The sequence below is a fragment of the Culex quinquefasciatus genome, chromosome 3 (genome assembly GCF_015732765.1).
Source record: "Culex quinquefasciatus strain JHB chromosome 3, VPISU_Cqui_1.0_pri_paternal, whole genome shotgun sequence".
NCBI lineage: Eukaryota > Metazoa > Arthropoda > Insecta > Diptera > Culicidae > Culex > Culex quinquefasciatus.
Genome location: NC_051863.1, coordinates 166,481,101 through 166,505,423, shown reverse-complemented (window position 1 = coordinate 166,505,423; position 24,323 = coordinate 166,481,101). Strand labels below are relative to the sequence as shown.

The 24,323-nt window shown below is 36.2% G+C and overlaps 1 protein-coding gene across 1 annotated transcript in view; it reads right to left on the bottom strand.

Moving 5' to 3' along the window:
• Positions 1 to 11,568: 11,568 nt before the first annotated feature.
• Positions 11,569 to 24,323, bottom strand: part of LOC6043648 (sestrin homolog) — an 82,513-nt gene continuing 69,758 nt past the window's right edge. The window contains exons 4-8 of the mRNA XM_038259736.1: positions 19,442 to 19,624; positions 19,177 to 19,378; positions 18,770 to 19,112; positions 13,466 to 13,760; positions 11,569 to 13,399 (exon numbers count right to left, since the gene is read on the bottom strand). Of these exons, the coding sequence (XP_038115664.1) occupies positions 13,313 to 13,399; positions 13,466 to 13,760; positions 18,770 to 19,112; positions 19,177 to 19,378; positions 19,442 to 19,624 (1,110 nt within the window). The 3' untranslated portion in view covers positions 11,569 to 13,312. The remainder of the gene's footprint in view (positions 13,400 to 13,465; positions 13,761 to 18,769; positions 19,113 to 19,176; positions 19,379 to 19,441; positions 19,625 to 24,323) is intronic.

The following is a 24,323-nucleotide window of genomic DNA, read 5'->3' as shown; positions in this document are numbered from 1 at the left end:
TACAAAGAGCACGTGTCCAAATCACCATTAGAAGAGATCAGAGAGTAGGGTATTTTTTCCATTAGTGGACCCCCTAGTAGAGCCGAAAAACATTTTTCACAAATTTTCAATATTTCAAGCACTTTTCCATAACCCTTTGTACAAAACAATGAAATCTGAAGTTTTTTGAACAACTTTGACTATTTGTTTCATCAGTTATTTGTTTTTGAGCAGAAAAATAGCCATCTAAAAAAAAGTTTTTTTTTTGCCTGTTATGGACCCCCTTTTTCCATAGTGGACCCGGGTCCACAATCGTCCACACTATAGGCAAACTATTATTTTTATACCAAATTTAACCGATATTTGATGATTTGATGCATGGTGTAGGTCTAATGATAGATATAATGTATAAATGATGGATTTAGCACACTTTTCATCATCAACAAATATGTTTCGTTAACAAATTTGGCTTTAACCTTCTTTTAGTGGAAAATTGTCCAAAGATTCTGAAAATGCATTCCATTTTCTGATTTGAGATCATGTTCATTAACACTCTACTGCCCAATTTTTTTTTCGATTTTTTTTATTTTTCCCGTGTTCAGGAGGTTATTTTGAGCAACTTTTGTTCTACGAAAAACTTTACCTCTCTTGTTTTAAGTTTTTGTTGTTTCATTTCTAGTATTTTAATCTGCTTTTATCTTGCTTAGTTTATGTTTGTTTTTGGTAGTATTTGCCCTACTCTACACCCTCCTATAATTACATTTTGCCTATCTTATTTTTTCATGTTTTTACAGTAACTTTTTCTATTTTTTGCATGTTTTTCACATTTTCTGCTATAAAATGGCACCATTATCATTTAAACTGTAAATAAATGTGTAAAGTCATAGTCTGGGGCACCAGAAAAGTTATTGCATACTTCTTTTTACTTGAAATTTAAGAAATGTTAGTAAAAAACACAGCTAAAGTTGACCTCTAAAAAAATTACACTTGAGCAACTCTCTACGAAATCGGCCGATTTCGACCATTTTTATTTTTTGTATTTTTTGACTTAAACTTGTGGGGGTAAATTCAGACCATTTTTTAAACTGCTTGTAATTTTAGATAGGTAAGTCAGATCTTGAAAATTCTTAATCCACAAGAAAGGTCTTCTCATATGCGTTCTAAAATATATAACATGTGAGGGTTTCATGAAAAAACCACCCTTTTTACTATAATTTTAATTTAATATGAAACAGTTTTTTTTAACATAACTTGTTAAAGACATGATAAAACTGCATGAATTTAAATAGCAACGTAGGGGACGTTAAGACGGATCGATTAAAACCATTCCGGCAAAAATCGGTTGAGCCTGTGACAAGATATTCCAGTGACATTGATTTAGTACACATGTCTACATACAGCCAAACACACAGACATTTGCTCAGCTGGTGATTCTGAGTCGATATGTACAAATGAAGGTAGGTCTAGGAGGTCTAACTAAAAAGTTCGTTTTTCGAGTGATTTTATAGCCTTTCCTCAGTAAAGTGAGGAAGGCAAAACGGTTAAATTTTTAGTAAAATATTTTTTTTAAATCTAAAAATGAAAGAAACGTTTCTGATGTATCAAAGTGATAATAGTTCAATTGTTAGTAAATTAGCATGTTTTTTCATGCATTGTTCTTCTTGCCCCAACGGGTTGTTCGTCTTGCCACACTAGTTAAGTAGACCGTACGAAAAATCAAAAATTTTCAAATCATTTTTTTTACATAAAACACAGAATTTTTTAAAAACTTGTTCTATCAAAGTCTCAGTCAAGACCTGGAATAAGATGATTCTAAAAAATCCGACAGATTTTTTAACGTTTTTAATGGGTTATAACGAGCATTTCCTTAGCTTGTTACACTTGCCCCACTTTCCCCTATTGTTGAGGACTTTTGAGAAAAAAATAGGTACACGAAAAAAAAATTAGCAGATTTTTTATCAACTTTTTTTTCACTTAAACTCAATTTTCCAAAATATGAATTTTTTGATTTTCGAGATTTTTTGATATGTTTTAGGGGACAAAAATCCGCAACTTTTGAGCCATAGAGAAACATGGTCAAAAAATCTGACGCCGAGTTATAATTTTTTGAAAAAATAGTGATTTTTGGAAAAAATCGAAGTTTCATGCAAAAACAAGTTTGACATTATTTTTTAATGCAAAATTGAATTTGCAATCGAAAAGTACTGTACAGATTTTCTGATAAAGGGCTCCGTTTTCAAGATATAGCCACCGAAAGTTTGATTTTAGCGAAATATTTGCAGTTTTTCAATTTTAAAAAATACTGACCATGACCGTTGACCGTTTCTAATTTTTTTTAAAGTTCAGAAAATTTGCTATATAATTGTCTGAGAGACATTGAAGATTGGACCTCGGGTTGCTGAGATAGAGCCGCTTTAAGAAAAAGAAACACGAAAATTGAAGTTTTCTTAATCTTACCAAAACAACCCACCATTTTCTAATGACCATATCTCAGCTAATAATGGTCCGATTTTCAATTTTAATGCATGAAAAATTCGTGAAATTTTCCGATCTTATCGAAAAAAATATTTTGAAAATGTTTAAATCAAGACTATCATTTTAAAAGGGCCAAACATTGAATATTACGCCCATTTAAAATGCTAGTTTTGATTTTAAAAAAATTCAAAATATTGTTATTTTATTTTTTGATGATACCCTCCTGCCACGTGGTGGCTGATTGCCATGTGGCGTCCTCTGCTCGAGGCATCCTTCTAAGTGTGCTTTGATTTTTCCTTATGGGTAATTCTCTACCGACTCACACGAAATCGGGAAAAGTTGCCCCGACCCCTCTTCGATTTGCGTGAAACTTTGTCCTAAGGGGTAACTTTTGTCCCTGATCACGAAACCGAGGTCCGTTTTTTGATATCTCGTGACGGAGGGGCGGTACGACCCCTTCCATTTTTGAACATGCGAAAAAAGAGGTGTTTTTCAACAATTTGCAGCCTGAAACGGTGATGAGATAGAAATTTGGTGTCAAAGGGACTTTTATGTAAAATTAGACGCCCGATTTGATGGCGTACTCAGAATTCCGAAAAACGTATTTTTCATCGAAAAAAACACTAAAAAAGTTTTAAAAATTCTCCCATTTTCCGTTACTCGACTGTAAAAAATTTTGGAACATGTCATTTTATGGGAAATTTAATGTACTTTTCGAATCTACATTGTCCCAGAAGGGTCATTTTTTCATTTAGAACAAAATTTTTCATTTTAAAATTTCGTGTTTTTTCTAACTTTGCAGGGTTATTTTTTAGAGTGTAATAATGTTCTACAAAGTTGTAGAGCAGACAATTACAAAAATTTTGATTTATAGACATAAGGGGTTTGCTTATAAACATCACGAGTTATCGCGTTTTTACGAAAAAAAGTTTTGAAAAAGTTACTTTTTGCGTTTCTCTTTGTTTCGTCGTCCGTGTCTGTCGCGGGTGACCATGAATGGCCATGATCGATGACGACCAACTTTTTCAAAACTTTTTTTTCGTAAAATCGCGATAACTCGTGATGTTTATAAGCAAACCCCATATGTCTATTTATCAAAATTTTTGTAATTGTCTGCTCTACAACTTTGTAGAACATTATTACACTCTAAAAAATAACCCTGCAAAGTTAGAAAAAACACGAAATTTTAAAATGAAAAATTTTGTTCTAAATGAAAAAATGACCCTTCTGGGACAATGTAGGGGAAAGTGGGGCAAGTGTAACAAGCTAAGGAAATGCTCGTTATAACCCATTAAAAAGTTAAAAAATCTGTCGGATTTTATTATAATCATCTTATTCTAGATCTTGACTAAGACTTTGTTAAAACAAGTTTTTAAAAAATCCTGTTTTTTAATGTGAAAAATTGATTTTAAAATTTTCGATTTTCCGTACGTTCTACTCAACTAGTGGGGCAAGACGAACAACCCGTTGGGGCAAGAGGAACAATGCATGAAAAAACATGTTAATTTGCTAACAATTGAACTGTTATCACTTAGATACATCAGATTAGAATGTATTTGAATGGTTTCTTCATTTTTAGATTAAATAATAATATTTTACTAAAAAAATTATCGTTTTTACGAAAAAAATACTACTTCGATGATAAATAGTAAATTTTCATAATATCACTATACTTTGTATGAACAATTTTTTTTAACGATTGTTTATCAGTTTTAAAGTACTTTCATGTATTTATTTCCCAATAAAATATGTTCTTGCAGCAATTCGTAATTTTTTCCATACTAAAAATCCATATGGTACACTTGCCCCACCTGAACAAGATTTTTTTAAAGCTCTCAACAAAAATAACCAAAAGTTAAATCATACTTTGTAATAGGTGCATGTCATTGGTAGGGACACTACTGATCTAGGAAAAATAGCATTTTGATAAAATGAGCCTTAAAACGAACCCTAAGCCTTATTTTGTACTTTCCAAATATTATAAGAAAACAAAGGTTTTGAAAAAAACTTCATTAAATCTAATGCCCCGTGGCGTTTACGTCATTTTGGCGGTTATGTGGTAGTAGAATCAGCTAATTGCATTGCTAGCAACAATTCCTCATACTGGAAATAATCAAAATTGTAAAAATTACGGCCGTAGGAGCGATTGTTCCTCTTGCCCCATATGGTCGTCTTGCCCCACCTTCCCCTAGATTCGAAAAGTACATTAAATTTCCCATAAAATGACATGTTCCAAAATTTTTTACAGTCGAGTAACGGAAAATGGGAGAATTTTTAAAACTTTTTTAGTGTTTTTTTCGATGAAAAATACGTTTATACGGAATTCTGAGTACGCCATAAAATCGGGCGTCTAATTTTACACAAAAGTCCCTTTGACACCAAATTTCTATCTCATCACCGTTTCAGGCTGCAAATTATTGAAAAAACACCTCTTTTTTCACATGTTCAAAAATGGAAGGGGTCGTACCGCCCCTCTGTCACGAGATATCAAAAAACGGACATCGGTTTCGTGATCAGGGACAAAAGTTACCGCTTAGGACAAAGTTTCACGCAAATCGAAGAGGGGTCGGGGCAACTGCTGTGTGAGTTGGCGGAGAATTACCCTTATACATTTAGCTGGGACCATGAGAATTTCTCCGACGCCGGAATGAATCCGGTCCAAGGGAAGACCAGGGGCCTCGGATCGCCATGCACCCTTCGGAGGAATTGTTCTCCAGACCATCTCCCAGGACCCCATGGTATGCAAAAATCGTTATTTGTTAAGGGCTGACTTGTACAGAGCAATTTACCTAAATGTTCCAGTTTTACGGGTTAATTCCCATTTAAACTTTTTCCTGCTCAAGGCAAGCCAGTTTTCAACCAAATGGGCTGAAATTTTGGCCTGAGCCTCCATTTTCAGCACTCTGTCTGTTTTTTATTTGAGCAACTTTATTTTTTTTTACCCGGGCTAATCAGTACATTTCCAATACCCTTTTAAAGGGTGACGACGGGTGAACTTTAAAAAAGGATACTTTTTACTTTGAGTGTACCAAAGCTGTAAAACTCGATCCTGAAAAGTTATTAGCGGTTAAAAATTGCATTTTGGTATGAAAACCATTTTTCTCGCCAATTTCGGGCTGGGGTATCAATCAGGAAGGTGCTGTGTCCTATCCCTCGCCTAGACCAGACCAAAATCCATGATAAAGCTGACAGACCAAATCTGTCAGACCAAGACTGTCAGACCAAGACTGTCAGACCAAGACTGTCAGACCAAGACTGTCAGACCAAAGAGCAAAAAGTAAACAATCTTGGTCTTCGACGTAGGTGCACACAAATCAACAAAAGAAAATTTGAAAAAGATTTTATTTTTCCAATTCAATGACTGGGTTTGGACTGCAAAATTGAATGGACGTCAGAAAATGATTAAACAGTGCGGCATCCTGTTCACCGACAATTAAATTAGCAGTTAAAAGCCTTATTCTTCCACTGTAATTTTTGATCGCGTTTTCGGTTTACACCTGAAAAATCTTGAAATTATTTATACGGATTTGTGGTTCCTCTCTTTCCACCATTCCCTTGGTATCAATGGGTTAACCTCAACCAATGTAGTTCAAAATCGGCATAGATGTTTAAAATAACCCAAAAAAACCGTTTTCCGCAGGGGTCATTCTCTTTGGGTACCCTACTACCTACCTTTCGGAACAATTTAAAATTCATCCCACGATTTCAGAAATGTAGATTACACTTTTATTTAATCAATATACAGAACATTTTATAATAATTGAGATCAGGTCAGTCTACCAGTACAACTTAAACACTCCCATTACTGTACCTTTCGCGCGAAAGGTATTCCGAAATCACCCCGTTTTCTGATCATCACCTTCCCCACTCTGATTGCCCTTCTCGGGCGTTCGCTCGTTCTGAGCTTGCGAAACAAATATCCTCCCCCCGTTGGTGTCCTCCTCCGGTGTCGCGGCCATCGGTTCCACCCTTCCCAGCAGCCTCCGAACCAAATTCAGCACGTGCGGCCTTCCGGGCAGCTCCCGTGCCTGCGACCTTCTCGATCTCCTTCTGCTGCTTCGAGATGATCCGCCGCTTGACTGTCTACCTCCACGATGCGGCACCATGACCACGGCCACCACCCGCACCCGTGCCACCGGTTGCTGTTCCGAACCTGCCTGGCGTTCCAACTGGCGCCGCACCTGTTCCGACTGGCGGCGGCGATGACTGAACCGCAGGGATCGCTTACTGCTGGCCTCGGACCTTTGCTGACGGTCCGAATGGAGTACGATCGACGCTCGACCCGATCGTTGCAGCACGGAACTTAGCGCGACGGTCGGAACTGGGGCTACTGAGGGTCGCTGGGATGAAGCGTTTGAGGTGGCCGACCTCTGACGATCCCGACTGGGCAGGATTGCAGGCGGAGGTGGTCGCGAAGACGCACTGGAAGTTGCCATCCTGGCTTTGATACGCTGCAACCGCATCAGCATCGTGATCCGACGGAGAAAGCGTTCCGTTTTGTGGCTGTCCATTTTTGTGCTGCTGGGTTCACGTCCCATCCTTGGAGCGTGTGACTTTTATTCTAGAATCTACTAGCACTTGAAATGGCGCGATGGACGCCGAATACTTGCTGTTCTTTAATGTGCTCTAAACAAAACATACAATGGGAACGATTGAGCTACGACTCAGCCTTGTTGGAGGTAGAGACTCTCTTTATAGCACTTAGCTTTATAGTAGTCGGAAGAATAATAGATTTTTATACCAAGAGACGCACGACTACCAACATAACAAATTGGACATTAACCACCACGAAAACCCTCCACAATATAAACACAATCGAATCTGTGAAACGTTGAACATGTCCTCAGAACAAAACGAATCCACCGAAATGGAAGTCGACCAGACCAGCGTCAATCAACCCGGAGTATCGTCGACGGACCAAGAGGATCCCGCCACAAAGCTGGAGCAGGTTCGTCGGATGCAGGCGGCCCGCCGAGCGGTGGACGCCTACGTGAACGATCTCCTGCATGAGATGATGAGCCGCGCCGGGATTGAGATTCCGCGCGACGAGCTGGAGCAGGGCTTTGAGGAGTTTTGCCGGCTGAATACGAGGGGACTGCGCGTTCCGGACCACCTGAGGGAGTGGTGGAACACCGAGCGGACGCAGCTACATCGGAGTGGTCCGAGTGAAGAGTGATGGGAATGTTTGAATAAAAAGATTTGAAACCATTGCAATAGCATCACTCTGTGTTTTCCTGACGAATCGACTAGAAAATCGCTATTCGTAATAAAGATTTTTGAACATTTTTTACGACCTTCGTTGAAATGGAGCCTAACATTTCAAAAGGGCACAAAATTTTTGTAAACATCCATTTCACGCAAATGACAGTTGCATAAGGTGTGAAAGGGATACACTCAACCCCCGTTGGTTGGTCACTATTTTGTTTGACACTTTTTTAGTTTGTACCCCGTTGGTTGGTCAAAGTCAACAAAAAGTCAAACTAAAAAGTGACCCCGTTCGTTTGACAACAGTTGGTGTCAAACCGTCGGGGTTTGAGTGTACACCGACGACGATACACTCTTGTTTAGATTAGTTTTGGGCCCTAATGAAATGGAAAGCACGAAATTTGTATGGGAACTTACCTATATGGATGATGAAAAATGGGATTCTTTTTACCAATTTCGTAAAATCATGGTTCATACAAAAACTAAAAAATTGGTATGAAGAAAAAACACGGTCTGTAAGGGACGATCAAAAGTTGATTTCTTTTTGCCTTTCTTACAAAAGAAAGGTTTATGGTTTGCTTTTGGAAAAACGCTTTTCTCAGAAATCTTAAAAAATTCGTGCACGGCGAGGATTCGTGCCAGGAAAAAATCCTATTACTAAATTGAAGGATAGGATGCGCTCTTTCGATTGAATTTTGGCCCGAAACCCGGAACTCAAAGTCTGATTTTTGAGAGCTCTTTTTCTGAAATACATGAGCAATGTCTGTATCCGCTCCTAAAAATTTGTGTCTTCCATCACTGGAAAACCGCTCGTAAAACCCACAATTTTTATTTTTCAGATCTGTAGCCGTGGGGTCGAAGACGAACATTTTATTTTTCGATACACAATTTTCGACCAGTAAATGTGGTCAAAGCCATTTTTAGAGGTATTTTTTGGACTATTTTACAGATAACACTATCAAATTAAAAGAATTCAGTTTCAAACAAAAAGCCATTCGAAAACATGCGCCATAAACTGCTTGGGCCCAAAATTTGAAGCTTTTCTAATATGTATTCCCAGAGATAAAGCCATTTTAGTGTTTTTCGTTTTATTTTTACCCTATTTTTTCCTATACAATCTATGGATTTATACAAAATCATATACTGAACATCAAATTCGAAGTCCCGGCTCGTTCTCGCTCGAAAAATCGTCAAGTCGAAGTTTCAACGCCAGCGCTTCTACGCTGCACGTGAAAGTGTTCTTTCTGGCTTCTCATAATTGATCGACAAAGTGCAATAGCGATACATATTTTTTAAGTTAATCATAGACTAACAATAAAGACTGAGTACCCTTTATTTTTTTTCTTATAATTTCAATCCAATATGTTTTTCTTAATTAAATTTAAATATCTTGCGACAAATAATGTTCCTCTGAAATAAAAAAATGGCATTTGAGGTTTATTATGTTTCTGAAAAATTTATTACACCAATATATTTCTCGGAGTTTCATCATTTTTTAAGAAAGGCTCTATTTCACCTCTGGTGATATTAAATCGGGTTTTTTTTAACACAAAATAAAAACAATTTGGGCTAAACTACCTTTATTTACGGCAGAGCGTTTAAGAAAGAAAAATTTGTTTTTTTTTGTGAAAAAAATTCAAAAATCGCTCCGCAAAATGTATCAAATTTTTGTGCAATCGAAACTAACGTGTTTAGCTTGAAGGATATTTCACAGAGAACATTTTGCCTTTTTAAATATTTAGTTAATGTTCACGCAAAGTCGAGTTATCCGCATTTTAGTGAATAAAAAGTGAAGAATTTTCAAAATTCTTAGTATATAAGCGTAATTCGCATAACAATTTGGCTACTGTGATTACAAACGGAAAGGCATATTTTTGGAAATTTTTATTTTGCTCGCTCAAAAACGATATTTTTAGAACATTTCATGAAAAAAATATGATATTTTCTCGCAATGTGACGTAAAAGACATGTTTATGAGCACTGCTCTCTCGACTTCTCGATATGAATAAATAAAGCTCGAATAAGTTTTATAAATGATTTTCTTTCATTCAAATCTGAAGTTTTTTTTGAAAAGGTCCAAATTTTTAGTTTTTGCTTTTTGGGTGTTTTTAATACCCCTGACTAGGGTTAGTGCATTTTCACGATTTCGCGGACAGCGTAAAATTCGTGAAATTCCTGAATTTCCGCGAAATTTCGTGTAATTTTAGGACTTTTTGAAATCATCGCCAAAAATTAAAAAAAAAACTAATATTTGTCCAAAAAAATTAGCGAAAAATATGTTTGCTTGAATCATATATTTTCATTGAAAAAGTTGCATTGTATTTCGATTATTTATGCAATTGAAATGAAATTTGTCATTTTTAGGCATTTTCCAAATTTTGTGCTTTGTGACCACTGATTGGATATACCCACCCTGAGTTTTTTAGCTGGAGGAGAAAAGACTTCATTAATATTTTGTGTTTTTTTTTCTCAGTGTAGTATGTTACTTGGAAAGTTAAGTATAATATTTGCTTCAATTGAAATAATTTACAATTAAGTGAAAATTAGTTATAAGTATGTTTGAAATGTTTTGTACAAATAAAGGTACAACCAATTGAAAAAATATCGTTTAGATGCAATTATCATCACTTTTATTACGATTTTACTAGTTCATTTTTTTTTAATATCAGTGAAAATTCCATGTCCAATTCAAAAAAGGCCGTTTTTTCAAACTCGGCTTATTCAAGATTACCTACTTGAGCTTTACACTCAACCCCCGGTGGTTGGTCACTTTTTCGTTTGACACTTTTTTAGTTTGTACCCCGTTGGTCGGTCAAAGTCAAACTAAAAAGTGACGAACTGTCACTTTTTACACGGTGCTCACCCACACTATCAAAACAAACATTTAGTAGTGTGTGTGAACTCCGTGTAAAAGGGGTGTCAAACTAAAAAGTGACCCCGTTCGTTTGACAACAGTTTATGTCAAACCATCGGGGTTTGAGTGTATAATATTATGTTAATTTAAAAATGGCAATTTTCTGAAACATTGTAATTTTTTCTTAAACCCGTAAAATTTTAACAAAACTTGAAGGTCCCGTGGAGCTGGAAATTTTCAGCTTGAAAAATCTTTTAGTTTATTTTAAATGTACAAAAATCTTTCCGGTTGTTAAACTTAAGATTTTATAGGTTATTACAGCATTTTTTACGTTCCGTGAAATTTCCGCGAAATTTTGTGTTTTCGAATAGTGGTCCCCGTGAAAATTGCATTTTTTTTACCGTGAAAAATCAGGAAGCCCACCCCTGACTCAATGCGGTTTCAAAAACACCCAAAAAACAAGAAACTGAAAATTTGGTTTATTGGACCTTTAAAAAAACTCCAGAAATGTACATGCCAACAAAATTTCACGTTCACGGCGTGAAAATATGAACCATAATAAAATTATGGTCGTTTACGTCACAAAAACACTAAAACAAAAACTTTAAATAAAATTTGTACCAGCCTAACATGAGCCATTACTTAAAGTTGCGGTTAATTTAATCGGTTAATTTAAAAAATCGGCACAACATGTCCGTGTACCTTTTTTTACAAATAGTCCTCATTAATATATTTGTAGGTATACCTACAACTTTGCCGTAGATACCAAATCAATCAAACAAAATAGCTTCTTTTGTCCTTGGGAACGACCCCACAAGGTTTGAGGCAAATTAAAAAAATCGAATGGAATGGAACGACTGACAGCTGTCAAAAGCTTGAAACCAAGTGTTCGGAAATTGTCGAACAATGGTGTTGAAACGTCAACATCAGTTTGACATTCGAAGTAGCGTAATTCGAACTAACGAATCAGCTCTGTATGGGTATCAAACTCCAAGGATTTTGATACATACAAGGATGATACATAAATTTGACAATAATAAAACTTTCTGCGGCGATTATTTTTGAAGATCTTCACATTTATTCTAACAACAAGGTTTAGCAAATTATACAGATTTCGTCATCATTTATTAATTTTCTCATTAGTATATCCTATATAACACATTGTTTGTTTTGTTTGTTTGTTTTAGATTATCTTGCATATTTGTATTTAGACATAAACTTGTCAGTGCTTTTTCAATTACGTTTAGGTTATTCATTTGTTTGTGGATATATTTTTTTTTTGTAGATATTTTGATTTTCTCTCATTTTCTCATCCTTCCAGTTTGATAAAATCTATCCAATTGTTCAACAGTTTATATAAAAAAAATATTCAAGAAGACACTTTCCCGTGCCTCTAGCTTTGCAGTTCCGGTCTCGTTCCGAAACAATCTCTCTGCAGTTTAACAACAAAAGTGAAGAAGATACAATAAATGATCAACAGTATTGTTTGCTTCTTTTTTCCTTCCCCCAAACCACGTGGTTTGGTGCTAACCGTGTTGTTCCCTCGTTACCTCGCCTACTACTTGTTTGTTTGCTTGCTTGCTTGCTCTACACGTTAAAAAGAGATTTTTGGCACAAATTCCATCACATACGAATCACATGTTTTGTATTTTTTGTTGTTGTTGTTGTCGTCGTCGCCTACTAGTTTAGAGTTTCTTGCGTACTTTGCGCAAATCACGCGAAAAGATCTTCTTTCACTTTCTTGCTTATACGTTTAGTGATTGTTTTGAACCTTTCTAGCGCTGGTTGTCCCTTCCGTTTCTGTGGGTGAATTTGTTATGTTTTATTTTTGTAGAAATGTTGTTAGAAAAGATTAACGTGAAGTGGGTGAAACCATCTTTCTTTTTTTGAAGGAGGGCACTTGAAAGAAAGCCGTCCTCACTCTGTTTGTAATTTTGTAATGAACACATGCGTTTGTTTTTCAAAAGTTTGCTTTCTTTATTTTTTTTTTGTTATTTTCATAATACAGTTTTCCCTTCTTTTCTTGCGCACAGCATATTCCACAAGCTATCTCACTTTGTTTTGCTTCCATCCATCGTGGACTAGCTTCGACAGGATCGATCAATATCAACTGATTTTGATTCATTTGTTCCGTAATTTGGTGGACCTTAGTTTCCAGTTGGTTTTGAATAAAAATTTATTCCAATTTCTTGGTCTTGTGGGGTGGTCCTACACTAACTAATAACATTTGGATAAAATATTGAAGGGAGAAATAATGGCAATCGACGTATTTTTGATTTCGTTTCTAATTTGAGATCAAATTGAAAAAAGTTAGAAATGAAGCTTGCCAAGCTCTGTGTGTGTGTGTGCGTTTTGTGCGATTTGCAATTTGATAGTACTTTTGCTTCCTAGCTAACAGTTGAAAACAATTATTCAGTATAACAGCTAAAACAGAGTTTAAAAATTATTCAATGCCCCTGATTGCGTTCGCCTGGCTCAATCCATTTTTTTCCTGCCTTTCAGCATTAAACTTATATCACCAACGGATTATTCTGCATTCCTTACAAATCTACTAGCTTTTAGCTCGTTTTGCACTTAAAACAAAATGCGCACAATTTCCGCGCGCGACACATTGATAAATTCTCTGTTGCCTAAGAAGATGGTTGTTTAAAAAAATACAAATTATTATAACATACATTTACTGTTAATAAAAAACCGCTGCTTTTTCAAGCTGAATCTCGTAATTCTGCACTGATCCGTGTTGTTGTTGCGCGTGTCGTGCCCTCCGTGTGCGATTGGCGCTCCCCCTCGGGAACCAAATCATGTCATGTAACGCATAATCTCGCGCAGCGCGTACAGCAGTTCCGCCTGGTTGCGCGCCTCCAGAATCATCAGATTCACGTGGACCTAAGGTTCAAAAAACCAAACCGTTAAAACTCAATCTCCAAATTCCACACCCACCCAACAGCCTACCTTCTCACTGTGCTGCAGCTCGACCAGCACGCTGTCGTAGTCCGGTTTGGTTATCCGCTCCGGGAAGCAGCACGCCGTCTTGATGAACATCTTGAGCGACCGGTCCAGCAGCTGGTTCACCTCGCCGTAGTCGTAGTCGTCGTGCCGGATGCCGTAGATGCACTGGATGTAGTTCCAGATGGCGCGCCGAAACTTGGACGTGTCGACGTTGGTGCGGCCGGCGATCGTGTAGTACGTCAGGTTGTACGCCGCCCGGAACTTTTCGTCCAGGTAGAAGCCGACGTCGTTGTACAGTCTGGAAAGGGTAAGAAAATGATTTTGGGTTAATACATCTGGCCTATTAAAAAAAAATCATGATTTTAGTTAAAATCAAAATCAATAAAATTCCAACGAAATTTACTTTGATGAATTCAGATTATTTAGTCTCACTACATCACTTACATACAAAAAATGTAATGTTTGTAATGTCTAAGAGCCTTTCGTTACACAAATTGCTGATTTTTAATTGATATTAAAAACAATAGGAAATGTTCTCAACTTTCTTAAAAATGTTAAGAAGACAACCTCAAAAACAAGTTCTGAGTTCTCTACGATTTAGCAAATTTTTAGTTTTCATTTTTTGATTTCGATTAATGCCCATGCATTCCCCTTTTCAAAGAAGCCATTTTGCATCATTCGTTTTTCCATACAGGTCTCCGTACAATTATGGGGGCTGGGTATGTAAATGTAGGAAATTCTGGATTTTCTGATCGATTTTGTATCTTCAACAAAGTTTCTGTTTTAGGACTTTTCGGAAAAAATAGGTACACGAAAGAAATCCAAATTTTTAAATTAAATTGTTATCAGTAAAAGTTGAATTCCCAAAATAACTCGAAAACATGTACAACACAAATATTAAAAATTATTTTATTAAAAAAAAATATTTTAAATCAAGTTCATTTTTCGAGTGATTTTATAGCTTTTCCTCAGTTAGGTGAGGAAGGCATAACACGATTTTTCTTTCCTCAAAAAATCATTTTTCATAAACCGGATTTTGCACCATCGCGCTCAAAAGATGTCTTTTTTAGCGCATAAATGTCCCATATGCATTTTAATCACTTTTGATTAATTGATGCAGTTTGCTTCAAAATCCTGTGTTCTTTTACAAAAGCCTAAAACATCCAGTGCTTTGTTCCAGAAATCATTCGGAAAACCAGTTTTTTTTTAGCGAAAACATAACACGTAGCCTTATGTGTGGGACAAACTTAAAAAGCGTTTTTCACAGCTTGCTGTTTTTGCTTATGGGACATTTTTGCGAACATGGGCAGTATAATACATGAGCATGAGCATGAGCATGAGAGATCACCCATGGTTGCCCCTCCGTTGCTGAACAGAACCGTAATATCCTTTCAGCAATACTGATCATAGGCTTCGACGATCTAGTGGTGTTTCCCTTATCAACAGCATGTATGAATGCGCTGAAAAGATAAAACACCATGATTGCTAAAGCAAGATCAGTTGCGAATAGGTAACAGTCATTGGCCACCAACGGCGCCCGCCATGCCAGTTTGTAGATCTCGATTTTAAGGGACGGGAATGTTAGTTAGCGCAGGTTGCTACTAGGACAGCTGATTTACTCTGTGCTTACACCCCACAAGCGCCAGGAACCTGAAAATTGGTTAGTAGGATAGGGTGTTTGGTCAGGATTCATCATAGAAGATGATGATGCGACCCAAAATCATAGTGTTTGTTGAAAGGTATTATGTTTTATTCTCAAGGCAAGCAATCGGATGCTGCGGATGAGACATTTCCCGTTTAACTGTTGTTAAATTTTTAATGAAATGGTTTAATCTTAGACAGCCAGCTGTGGAAAGATAAAACCAAATAATATTTGTTTATAGTATGAGGTGTTAAACGCAATGCTGCAATGATAGCGTAGTCTGATTTTTAATTATATAATCATTTAGTTCATGAATTTGTTACGGAATAGACGCGACGAACTCAATCATCAAGTGCCTTCCTATCTTCTTTCTATTAGCTAGATAGGGTATTGATTTTCGTTGCCTCTCGAGCTACGATGCTATGGAGAGGGCTTAACACACAAACAACCGACGTCGAGCCCTCCGAGCTACGGAGCTATGGGAAGGTCTTTTCAACACAAAAAAGACTAGCGCACCACACGACGTTCTTGATGAATCAAAATAATTTTGTTACGCGATAAACCTAACGAACTCGGATCGTTTTTATCGAAAACTATATCACAATTCACGACAAAAATGCGAAACAAAAGGCACACACAAAAAAAATCACTTTTCACTCCGAATATTTTTTTACGACCACGCGCTCCCTTTGCCAATTATGCACTGATGACGCTGCATTGCAGAGGGTAATCTTCTGCTCGCAGCGCACAATTCACGACAAAAATGCGAAACAAAAGGCACGCACAAAAAAAATCACTTTTCACTCCGAATATTTTTTACGACCACGCGCTCCCTTTGCCAATTATGCACTCCGAACATGGGCAGTATAATACATCAAAAAAATTCGTAAATTTAAAAATGCTTATTTTGTGAAATCCACTTTTGGCGAGTAAGAGTTTATTTTTGCAATTCCGTCGTGAAACTACTTACTTTTCCTGTCATTTTTGAACGACGAAATAGTCTACTCTTCTGTACCAAAAATAACAGAATCGAGTAGCAACACTTTTCAAAATAAATGCTGAAAAGTTCTACTTTTCAGCACTGAAATCGGTGCTGAAAAGTTGAAATTTTCAGCACTTGTTTCGAAAAGAAACACTTTTCAAGTTTTTGATTCAAACGATTTATTGACAAAATACATGAAAATTTGACTTATAACTTCACTCAAAGGGTGTTTTTCGGGATTGTAAAAAATGTTGCATGTAACTCGTTGCAAAACTTGATTTTTTCAGCACTCGTCGTATTTATTCAACTCGGTGAACCTCGTGCTGAAAATAACGTTGCCGAAAACGCCATATCGATCAGAAAATTCCTTCTCAAGATGCAGAATTTCATACATTTACATAGTTATTTTGTATGACCAGCCTCCAAAAATGTATGGTTAAACTAAAGATGCATAATTTCATCTTTTGACATAGGAAATGCATGGACATAGTTTCATTCAAATAAAAAAAATGAAAATAAAAAAAAATGCGACATCGCAGAAAACAACTCAAAACACTCATAAAAAATATAGTTTTTAAAACTCAAGATAAGAAAATTTAGGAATTTATGATTCCATAATTTGAATATTTAAAAATCAAAAAGTAATAAATTTACAAATTCAAAAAATTCAAAATGAAAAAAACTAAACTTTTAAAAGTTTAAGAATTAAACATATAAAAATTCAAAAAAACTTCTAAAATTATAAAATTGTGATTATAAAAAATGAAAAAAAAACTATAGGCGGCATCAGCGATGGAATAGTCATCATCAAAAGAAAAGCATTGGACGCTCATCAAGAGAAAAAATCCGAAAGGAGTATGGCTCTTCTCTCTCGCGCACGAAAGATCGGTAAAAGGAATCTAAAAAAATCATCATCTTTATTATTCGGCGGAACATCTTTTTCACTGCTACACTTGCAAGTGTAACGTCACACGTCGAAAAATGACCTGTTACATTTTGTAGGAAATACACAAAAAAAATCATCAGCAGATTGATTTTCTTGGAGAATTTCGGGAACGATTTTCTTTTGTGTGATTTGCCTCCTCTCGCTTTCGCGGGTGAAGAAAGATCGCATGCGAAATTGATTTTTTTGGCTTTAAAATTTAAAATTTTCCGAAATATTTGATTTTTAACATTAGGGATTATTGAATTCATAAAATATGTATATTTGCATTTTTAATGCATGAATTTTTAATGTATTAAAGCGTTTTTTTTTGGAGCTCCGTATTTATCTTTAACACGATTTAGCGTCATGATTTTTTTTTTAAAAATATCAGATTTCGGTACATTGATCGAAATTTGGTCTTAAAATTAAGCTTAAATTTGCGATAATAATGTTCACAACGATAATAGTAGTTTATGCAACAAGTTGAAAAAACAGGATTTTTTTCAGCACGAGTCGTACATTTATCCAACGAGGTTCACCGAGTTGGATAAATACGAAGAGTGCTGAAAACATCAAGTTTTGCAACGAGTTCCATACAACATTTTTTGCAATTCTAAAAAACACACACTGAGTGAAATTTTATGTCAAATTTTCATGAATTTTGTCGATAAATCGTTTAAATCAAAAAAAATGATGAATAGTGTTACTTTTCGAAACAAGTGCTGAAAAGTTCAACTTTTCAGCACCCATTTGAGTGCTAAAAAGTAGAACTTTTCAGCATTTATTTTGAAAAGTGGTGCTATTCGATTCCGTTATTTTTGGTACAGAAAAGTAGGCTATTTCGTAAGTAGTTTCAAGACGGAATTGCAAAAAGCTTATTTTTATAAGTGCAAAGACCCTTTGTACGACCGCAAAGGATTTAAAATGGATTTTTTAATCAATTTAAAAAAAAATAACTTCGCGGCTCTTCTTGACAGCAAAGGTACTTCTTGACAGCTCGTTTCAAGGGGACGATAGTTGATCCATTGAAAAAATGTTGTCTTGTCAATTTATTTTTTGCATTCAAATGGAAAAAGTGATCAGAAACGGTTTTTATTTGTGGTTTTACCCAAGGGGCTGGAAACTCTAATATTACTTAGGAATACTGAGTATACTAACGATATTCCAGTATACTTGTTAGTATACTAACTGAAAAGCAATAAACGGTTAGTATATTAAGATACTCTCAGTATATTGATAAGTATACTGGAAATATGTAAAGGAAATAATAAGTATACTAACATATATTTTGATATACTGGGTAACATAATAATTATATCTCTAAGAGTTTCCAACCCCTTGGTTTTACCATTGTACATAAAAAATTACAAAGGGCTTTAGGACCCTATTAAAGCACCACGCATCTCCAGCAAAATGTACTTGGATGTTATTTCTATGGAGAAGCATGGTACTTTAAGTTCTATTGATTTATCCAAATCTGAATAATAATATTCAAAGAATCATATATTGGAATCTTTTTGGGTAAAAAAATCTTGATGTTTTTTCGTCAAATCTCACATTTTTTGAAAACTTTTGATTGCCTATCAACTGTACGGGTGTAAAATGCCTTTTCCGATGGTTTTTTTTTTTCATTGAAATGTAGATTAAAAATTGATTGAAATGTTATTTCAATTTTTATACATTTTTTTATTTGTGAAAAATGTTTGGTCTGACTCAACATAATGTAAATTATGGTAAAAGAGCATAACTTCAACCAACCTGTTCACCAGCGAGTAGCCGTGGTCGTCCCACGAGTAGTCCTGTATCCGGAACGTCTGGGGAATGTTTTCCGCTCCGCGCCGCGCAAAGTCCTGATATGTAAAGTTGGGATCGTCCACGAAGCGGCCGATCTGCTGCGGCACCTCGCCCTGCCCGTCCACCCGCAGGACGGAGGACGCCGCCGGCAGTTCGGCCGCCTGCATCTCGACGTGCTTGAAGCGGTTGCTCAGCTCCATCTCGGTGCACTCGGTGCTCTTCTCCGACAGCTTCTTCATGCGCTGCATCAGCGCGTCCACGGTGACCTCGGTGCCCTGCGGCGGCGACGGCTGCAGTTGGCCAAGGGCTGCGGGAATTTTAAACGTTAGCATATCTTCGTTCCGGAATTCGTCCAACGGGATTCGACATACCTTCCTGCCCGATCGGCTGCTCGAGCTCAGTCTTTTGCAGTACAACAATGTTGTTGTTTTCAATCTTTTGACTAGATGTGTCCAGCTCCTGGGTCAGCCCGCAGGAGAACACGAACGACGACAGCGAGTGGAAGTGGGCCAGCAGGACGATCGCGTGCACCACCTCGGCCAGCGACCAGCTGTTTTGACCCTTGGTCAAGCGCTGCAGGATCAGAAAGTGGTGTTAGTCAAGTGCAATATTCAGACAAGTCAATTCCAAATGTACCTCTATGTGCTCCTTGCTCAGGAGCCACGGACGGTGGGCTAGGATTTTGTTAATGTCCGATATGGCACGCAGTTTGGCGGGAATGTACTCCAGTCCTTTCAGCCAGTTCCGATCGCCGCCCTGCAGCAGGAACTCCTTCTCGTACAGGTTGACCAGGTAGGTGCACTTGTGGCGGGCGGCGGCCTGGAATGGAGAAACATTTTCCAAAATTAGTTTTTGATCACTAACTTGCTGACTTTTTTTGTAATCAATAATCATTCAAAATCACGACTCTATAGAAAGGACAAGGAATACTTCCAGGGCAGCTTGGAAATTGAATTCATTGCATCATTGCATCATCTTAAGCCTCATCTGCACTCAAACTTACGCAAATACCGTAAACCGGGGTGACATTGATAGGATTTTAATTTATTTTTGGAATATTTTCCAACTGTTAAGGGTTTTCTCAAGACTATTATTTTTTAAACATGTACTAGGGTAGGCCATGAACTATTTTTGGAAAAAAAAATTTCAATAGTGTTAAAAAATAGTTGCATTGAAAATTATACCGGGGCCAAATACCGGGGTGACTTTGATAGTCATAGTTTTGGTTGTTAAAATCAGGTTAACGGTGCACATCAACCAGAGCTTTGCACCCATATTTTTGTCACAGACATTTTATTGCACACTTTGCACCAAATTCTCCACCATGGAAAATAATATCTGCACACCAAATATTTGCACACTTGAAATACTACCTCTTCTTAACACCAACTTTCTTCGTTGCTGTGCACACTTAAAGGTGTTCAAATTTTATTTTTACGTCGAATGTACCATCGCTAAGGTGGCTGATATAGTTTTTAATACAAAAAAATCAATGTTTATATTTAGTTAACTAAGTTTTTAAGTCTTTTAACAAAATACATATAAATTTTAGGTAAAATTGCTAAAAAGTCAGAATTTTGCCTTAAATTTGTTAATAATAGTTTTGGTTATAAAATAATTTTAATTTTAAACTGAATTCGAAGCCCGAATCAAAAGTTTTCACATTTTGTATAAAATTTGTTGTACTGAAAATGCCTTCAAGTTTGAAAAATTTATTTAATTATGTTTCAAAAACAAACATTTTTTATTATTTCCTAACTTCGTTTACCTACTTTTAGTGGAAAATTGTCCGAAGAATCCGAAAATGCATTCCGTTTTCCGATTTGAAATCATGTTCATTGAGAAAATCATGACAATTTAAGAATATGAAAATAATGCTATTCATCAACACTTTCTTAATCATACTAAACTTAAAAAAAACTTTAAAACTTTTTAATGACAACTTCTTCTAGAAGAGCAACCCTCTACGAAATCGGCCGATTTTGACCATTTTTTTTTTTTTGTATTTTTTTATTTGACTTAAACTTTGTGGGGGCCTTCCCTATGACCAAATAAGCTATTTTGCGTCAATGGTTCACCCATACAAGTCTCCATACAATTTTGGCTGCGGTCCATACAAAAATTGTATGTAAATATTCAAACAACTGTAACTTTTGAGTGAATTTTCCGATCAATTTGGTGTCTTCGGCAAAGTTGTAGGTATTGTTGAGGACTTTTGAGAAAACAATAGGTACACGGAAAAAAATTGCAGATTTTTCAAATCAATATTTCTTTCACTAAAACTCAATTTCCCAAAATGCGTATTTTTTGATTTTCGAGATTTTTTTATAAAATCCGCAACTTTTGAGCCATAGAGAAACATGGTCAAAAAATCTGCCGCCGAGTTATGAATTTTTGAAAAAATAGTGATTTTTGGAAAAAAATCGAAGTTTCATGCAAAAACAATTTTTTTTTTCAAATATTTTTTAATGCAAAATTGAATTTGCAATCGAAAAGTACTTTACAGAGTTTTTGATAAAGGGCTCCGTTTTCAAGATATAGCCACCGAATGTTCGATTTCAGCGAATTATTTGCAGTTTTTCGATTTTTAAAAATAGTGACCATGTGTGACATTTCTAAAGTTCAGAAAATTTGCTATAAAATTGTCTAAGAGACATTAAGGATTGGACCTCGGGTTTCTGAGATAGAGTCGCTTTAAGAAAAAGAAACACGAAAATTGAAGTTTTCTAAATCTCACCAAAACAACCCACCATTTTCTAATGACCATATCTCCATATAATAATGGTCCGATTTTCAATTTTAATGCATGAAAAATTCGTGTCATTTTGCGATCTTTTCGAAAAAAATATTTTGAAATTTTTTAAATCAAGACTAGCATTTTAAATTAGCGTAATATTCAATGTTTGACCTTTTTCAAATGTTAGTCTTGATTTAAAAAAAAATAAATATATTTTTCGAAATGATCGGAAAATTTCACGAATGTTTCATGTATTAACATTGATAATCGGACAATTAGTTGCTGAGATATCGTCATTAAAAAATGGTGGGTTATTTTGGTGAGATTAAGAAAACTTCAATTTTCGTGTTTCTTTTTCATTTCGCTAAAATCAAACTTTCGGTGGTTATATCTTGAAAACGGAACCCTTTATCAAAAAATCTGTAAAGTACTTTTCGATTGCAAATTCAATTTTGCATTAAAAAATAATGTCAAATTTGTTTTTTGCATGAAACTTCGATTTTTTTCCAAAAATCACGATTTTTCAAAAAATCATAACTCGGCGGCCGATTTTGGGAAATTGAGTTTTTGTGAAAAAAATATTAATTAAAAAATCGGCCATTTTTTTCCGTGTACCGTAAACTGGGGTCAATCGGGACACATGGGGCGAATTGGGACAGCAGTTTTAACCATGTTGGAGCACAATATTTTGATTTTTCTGGTTGGTTTCGGTTAGAACAGACTCAGGCCAACAAAATGTGTACATCCATTTCCAAATTTAAAAGCTTTAAGTGCTCTAGAAACTGCTGTCCCTATTCAGACTGTAGTCCCGATTCACCCCAGATTACGGTACCTATTTTTTTCTCATTAGTCCTCAACAATACCTACAAATTTGCCCAAGACACCAAATTGATCAGAAAATTCACTCAAAAGTTACAGAAAACATCTGATGTTTAAATATTTACATACAATTTTTGTATGGACAGCAGCCATAATTGTATGGAGACTGGTACGGGTGAACCAATGACGCAAAATAGCTTATTTGGTCATAGGGAAGGCCCCCACAAAGTTTGAGCCAAATAAAAAAATACAAATAAAATCCATTTCCGGTTTTGGTAGAGAATTGCTCAGAAGTACCTTGAACCTTTCTCTACCCCGGTCAGTATGATTCAATACAATTCCGTACGTATTTTATTTGTAGGTACTCTTCATTTTGCGAAAAAATCTCAAACCTATCATAGACACCCCGGCTATCAAAGTCGACCCGTTTTACGGTACCGTAAACTGGGGTGACTTTGATAGCCCGGGGTGACATTGATAGAAATTTGATTTTGCCACTAATTTTGATACATCCAATGTAACAGTCACATTTTTGCATATATGTTCGATAATAAACTACCCCTTAATGCTTTCATACTCAAAAATCTCAAAAATGTTTAGATATTAATTTGACGGGCATTTGAAAAACCTATCAAAGTCACCCCGTTTTACGGTACTTGTGAAAACAATCATCAAGTTGATCCAGATGTCAGTCGATATCGACCATCGGTTGCTGCGATCCCTGTCTGACATCGCAGTAATAAAGTAAACAGGGGCAAAAGTGACAGACGCAACGAGAGTCCTAAGAAGGAGTTCTTCGTCAAAATATTAAAAAAAGGCAACAATGATGCCAATAATTTGCAATAAAAACTATTTTCAACTCGTATGGTGTCACGAAAACCGACAATTATCCTCTCCCGTGCAACAGCTGTTCCACATTGCGTGGCACGTGTACGAGGTAAGTCACCTCACCGGGGCAAACCTTTTATTTGCTCGCAAAAAATAGCGAACTCCCCCTCCCACCCTGGCCTTATTTGCACTCACTCCCCCTCCTTAACAACAAAAGGCCGGCGTGGATGCCGGTTTAAAAATTGTCATTTTTATGTTGTTAACACATACACGGGGTGTGAGAGTGGAAATCTGCGCCGAGATACGAACAACAAACACGAGAGATAACACGAGCGCGAGCCATGTTTACCGATCGTCTGAAGAACCTTCTCCTCGATTATATTTTTTTTCTCTGTTGTTTCCATGGCTGGCAACAAGTGGCCCAAGAGTGGACATCATCATTAAACCACAGCCTGCTGCTGGCTGCCACCCAAATGACACACACACGCACAGACGGTAATAATGGGCGGTTAATAATAGAGATTCCAGACACGCAGCCGCGTGAAAAAGAAAGAAAGAAATGCTTTGCAATCTCTTCCACCGCCTGCTCCTCCGCCGTGCAAACAACGGCCCAATAATCGAAAGGTGGGGGAGTGTGAGTGACGTGACAAAGCGATGGCGATGCCCTTATCAGTAGCAACAGCTGGTTGGCGAATGGGCGATGATTGTACTCAAGAGAAGAAGATGTTTCATCGAAGAAATAACATACATTTCGACACACCGGCATCGATTTATTAAAAATGCAAAATTAGGGTATCAAACGAAGCGAAATTGTGTACGCTTTTTCGCTTTATTTAAGCTTTTTTTTGTAAAATAATAAAAATTTTAACCTTTTCAATTTATTAGAGTTTTTTTTCTAAAATACAGAAATTTTCAAAAATTACTGTTTTTTCGAAAATACACCAAATTTCAAAATATGCTATAACGAAGCAAAATTTGGTATGCTTTTTCACATTTTTTTTTATTTTTTATTTTTTTGTAAAATATAAAAAAAAAATCACAAAATACCGCACCGTAATACGGGGTGACTTTGATAGGTTTGCAATTTTTTCGCAAAATGAAAAGTACAATTAAAATACGTATGAAATTGTTTAG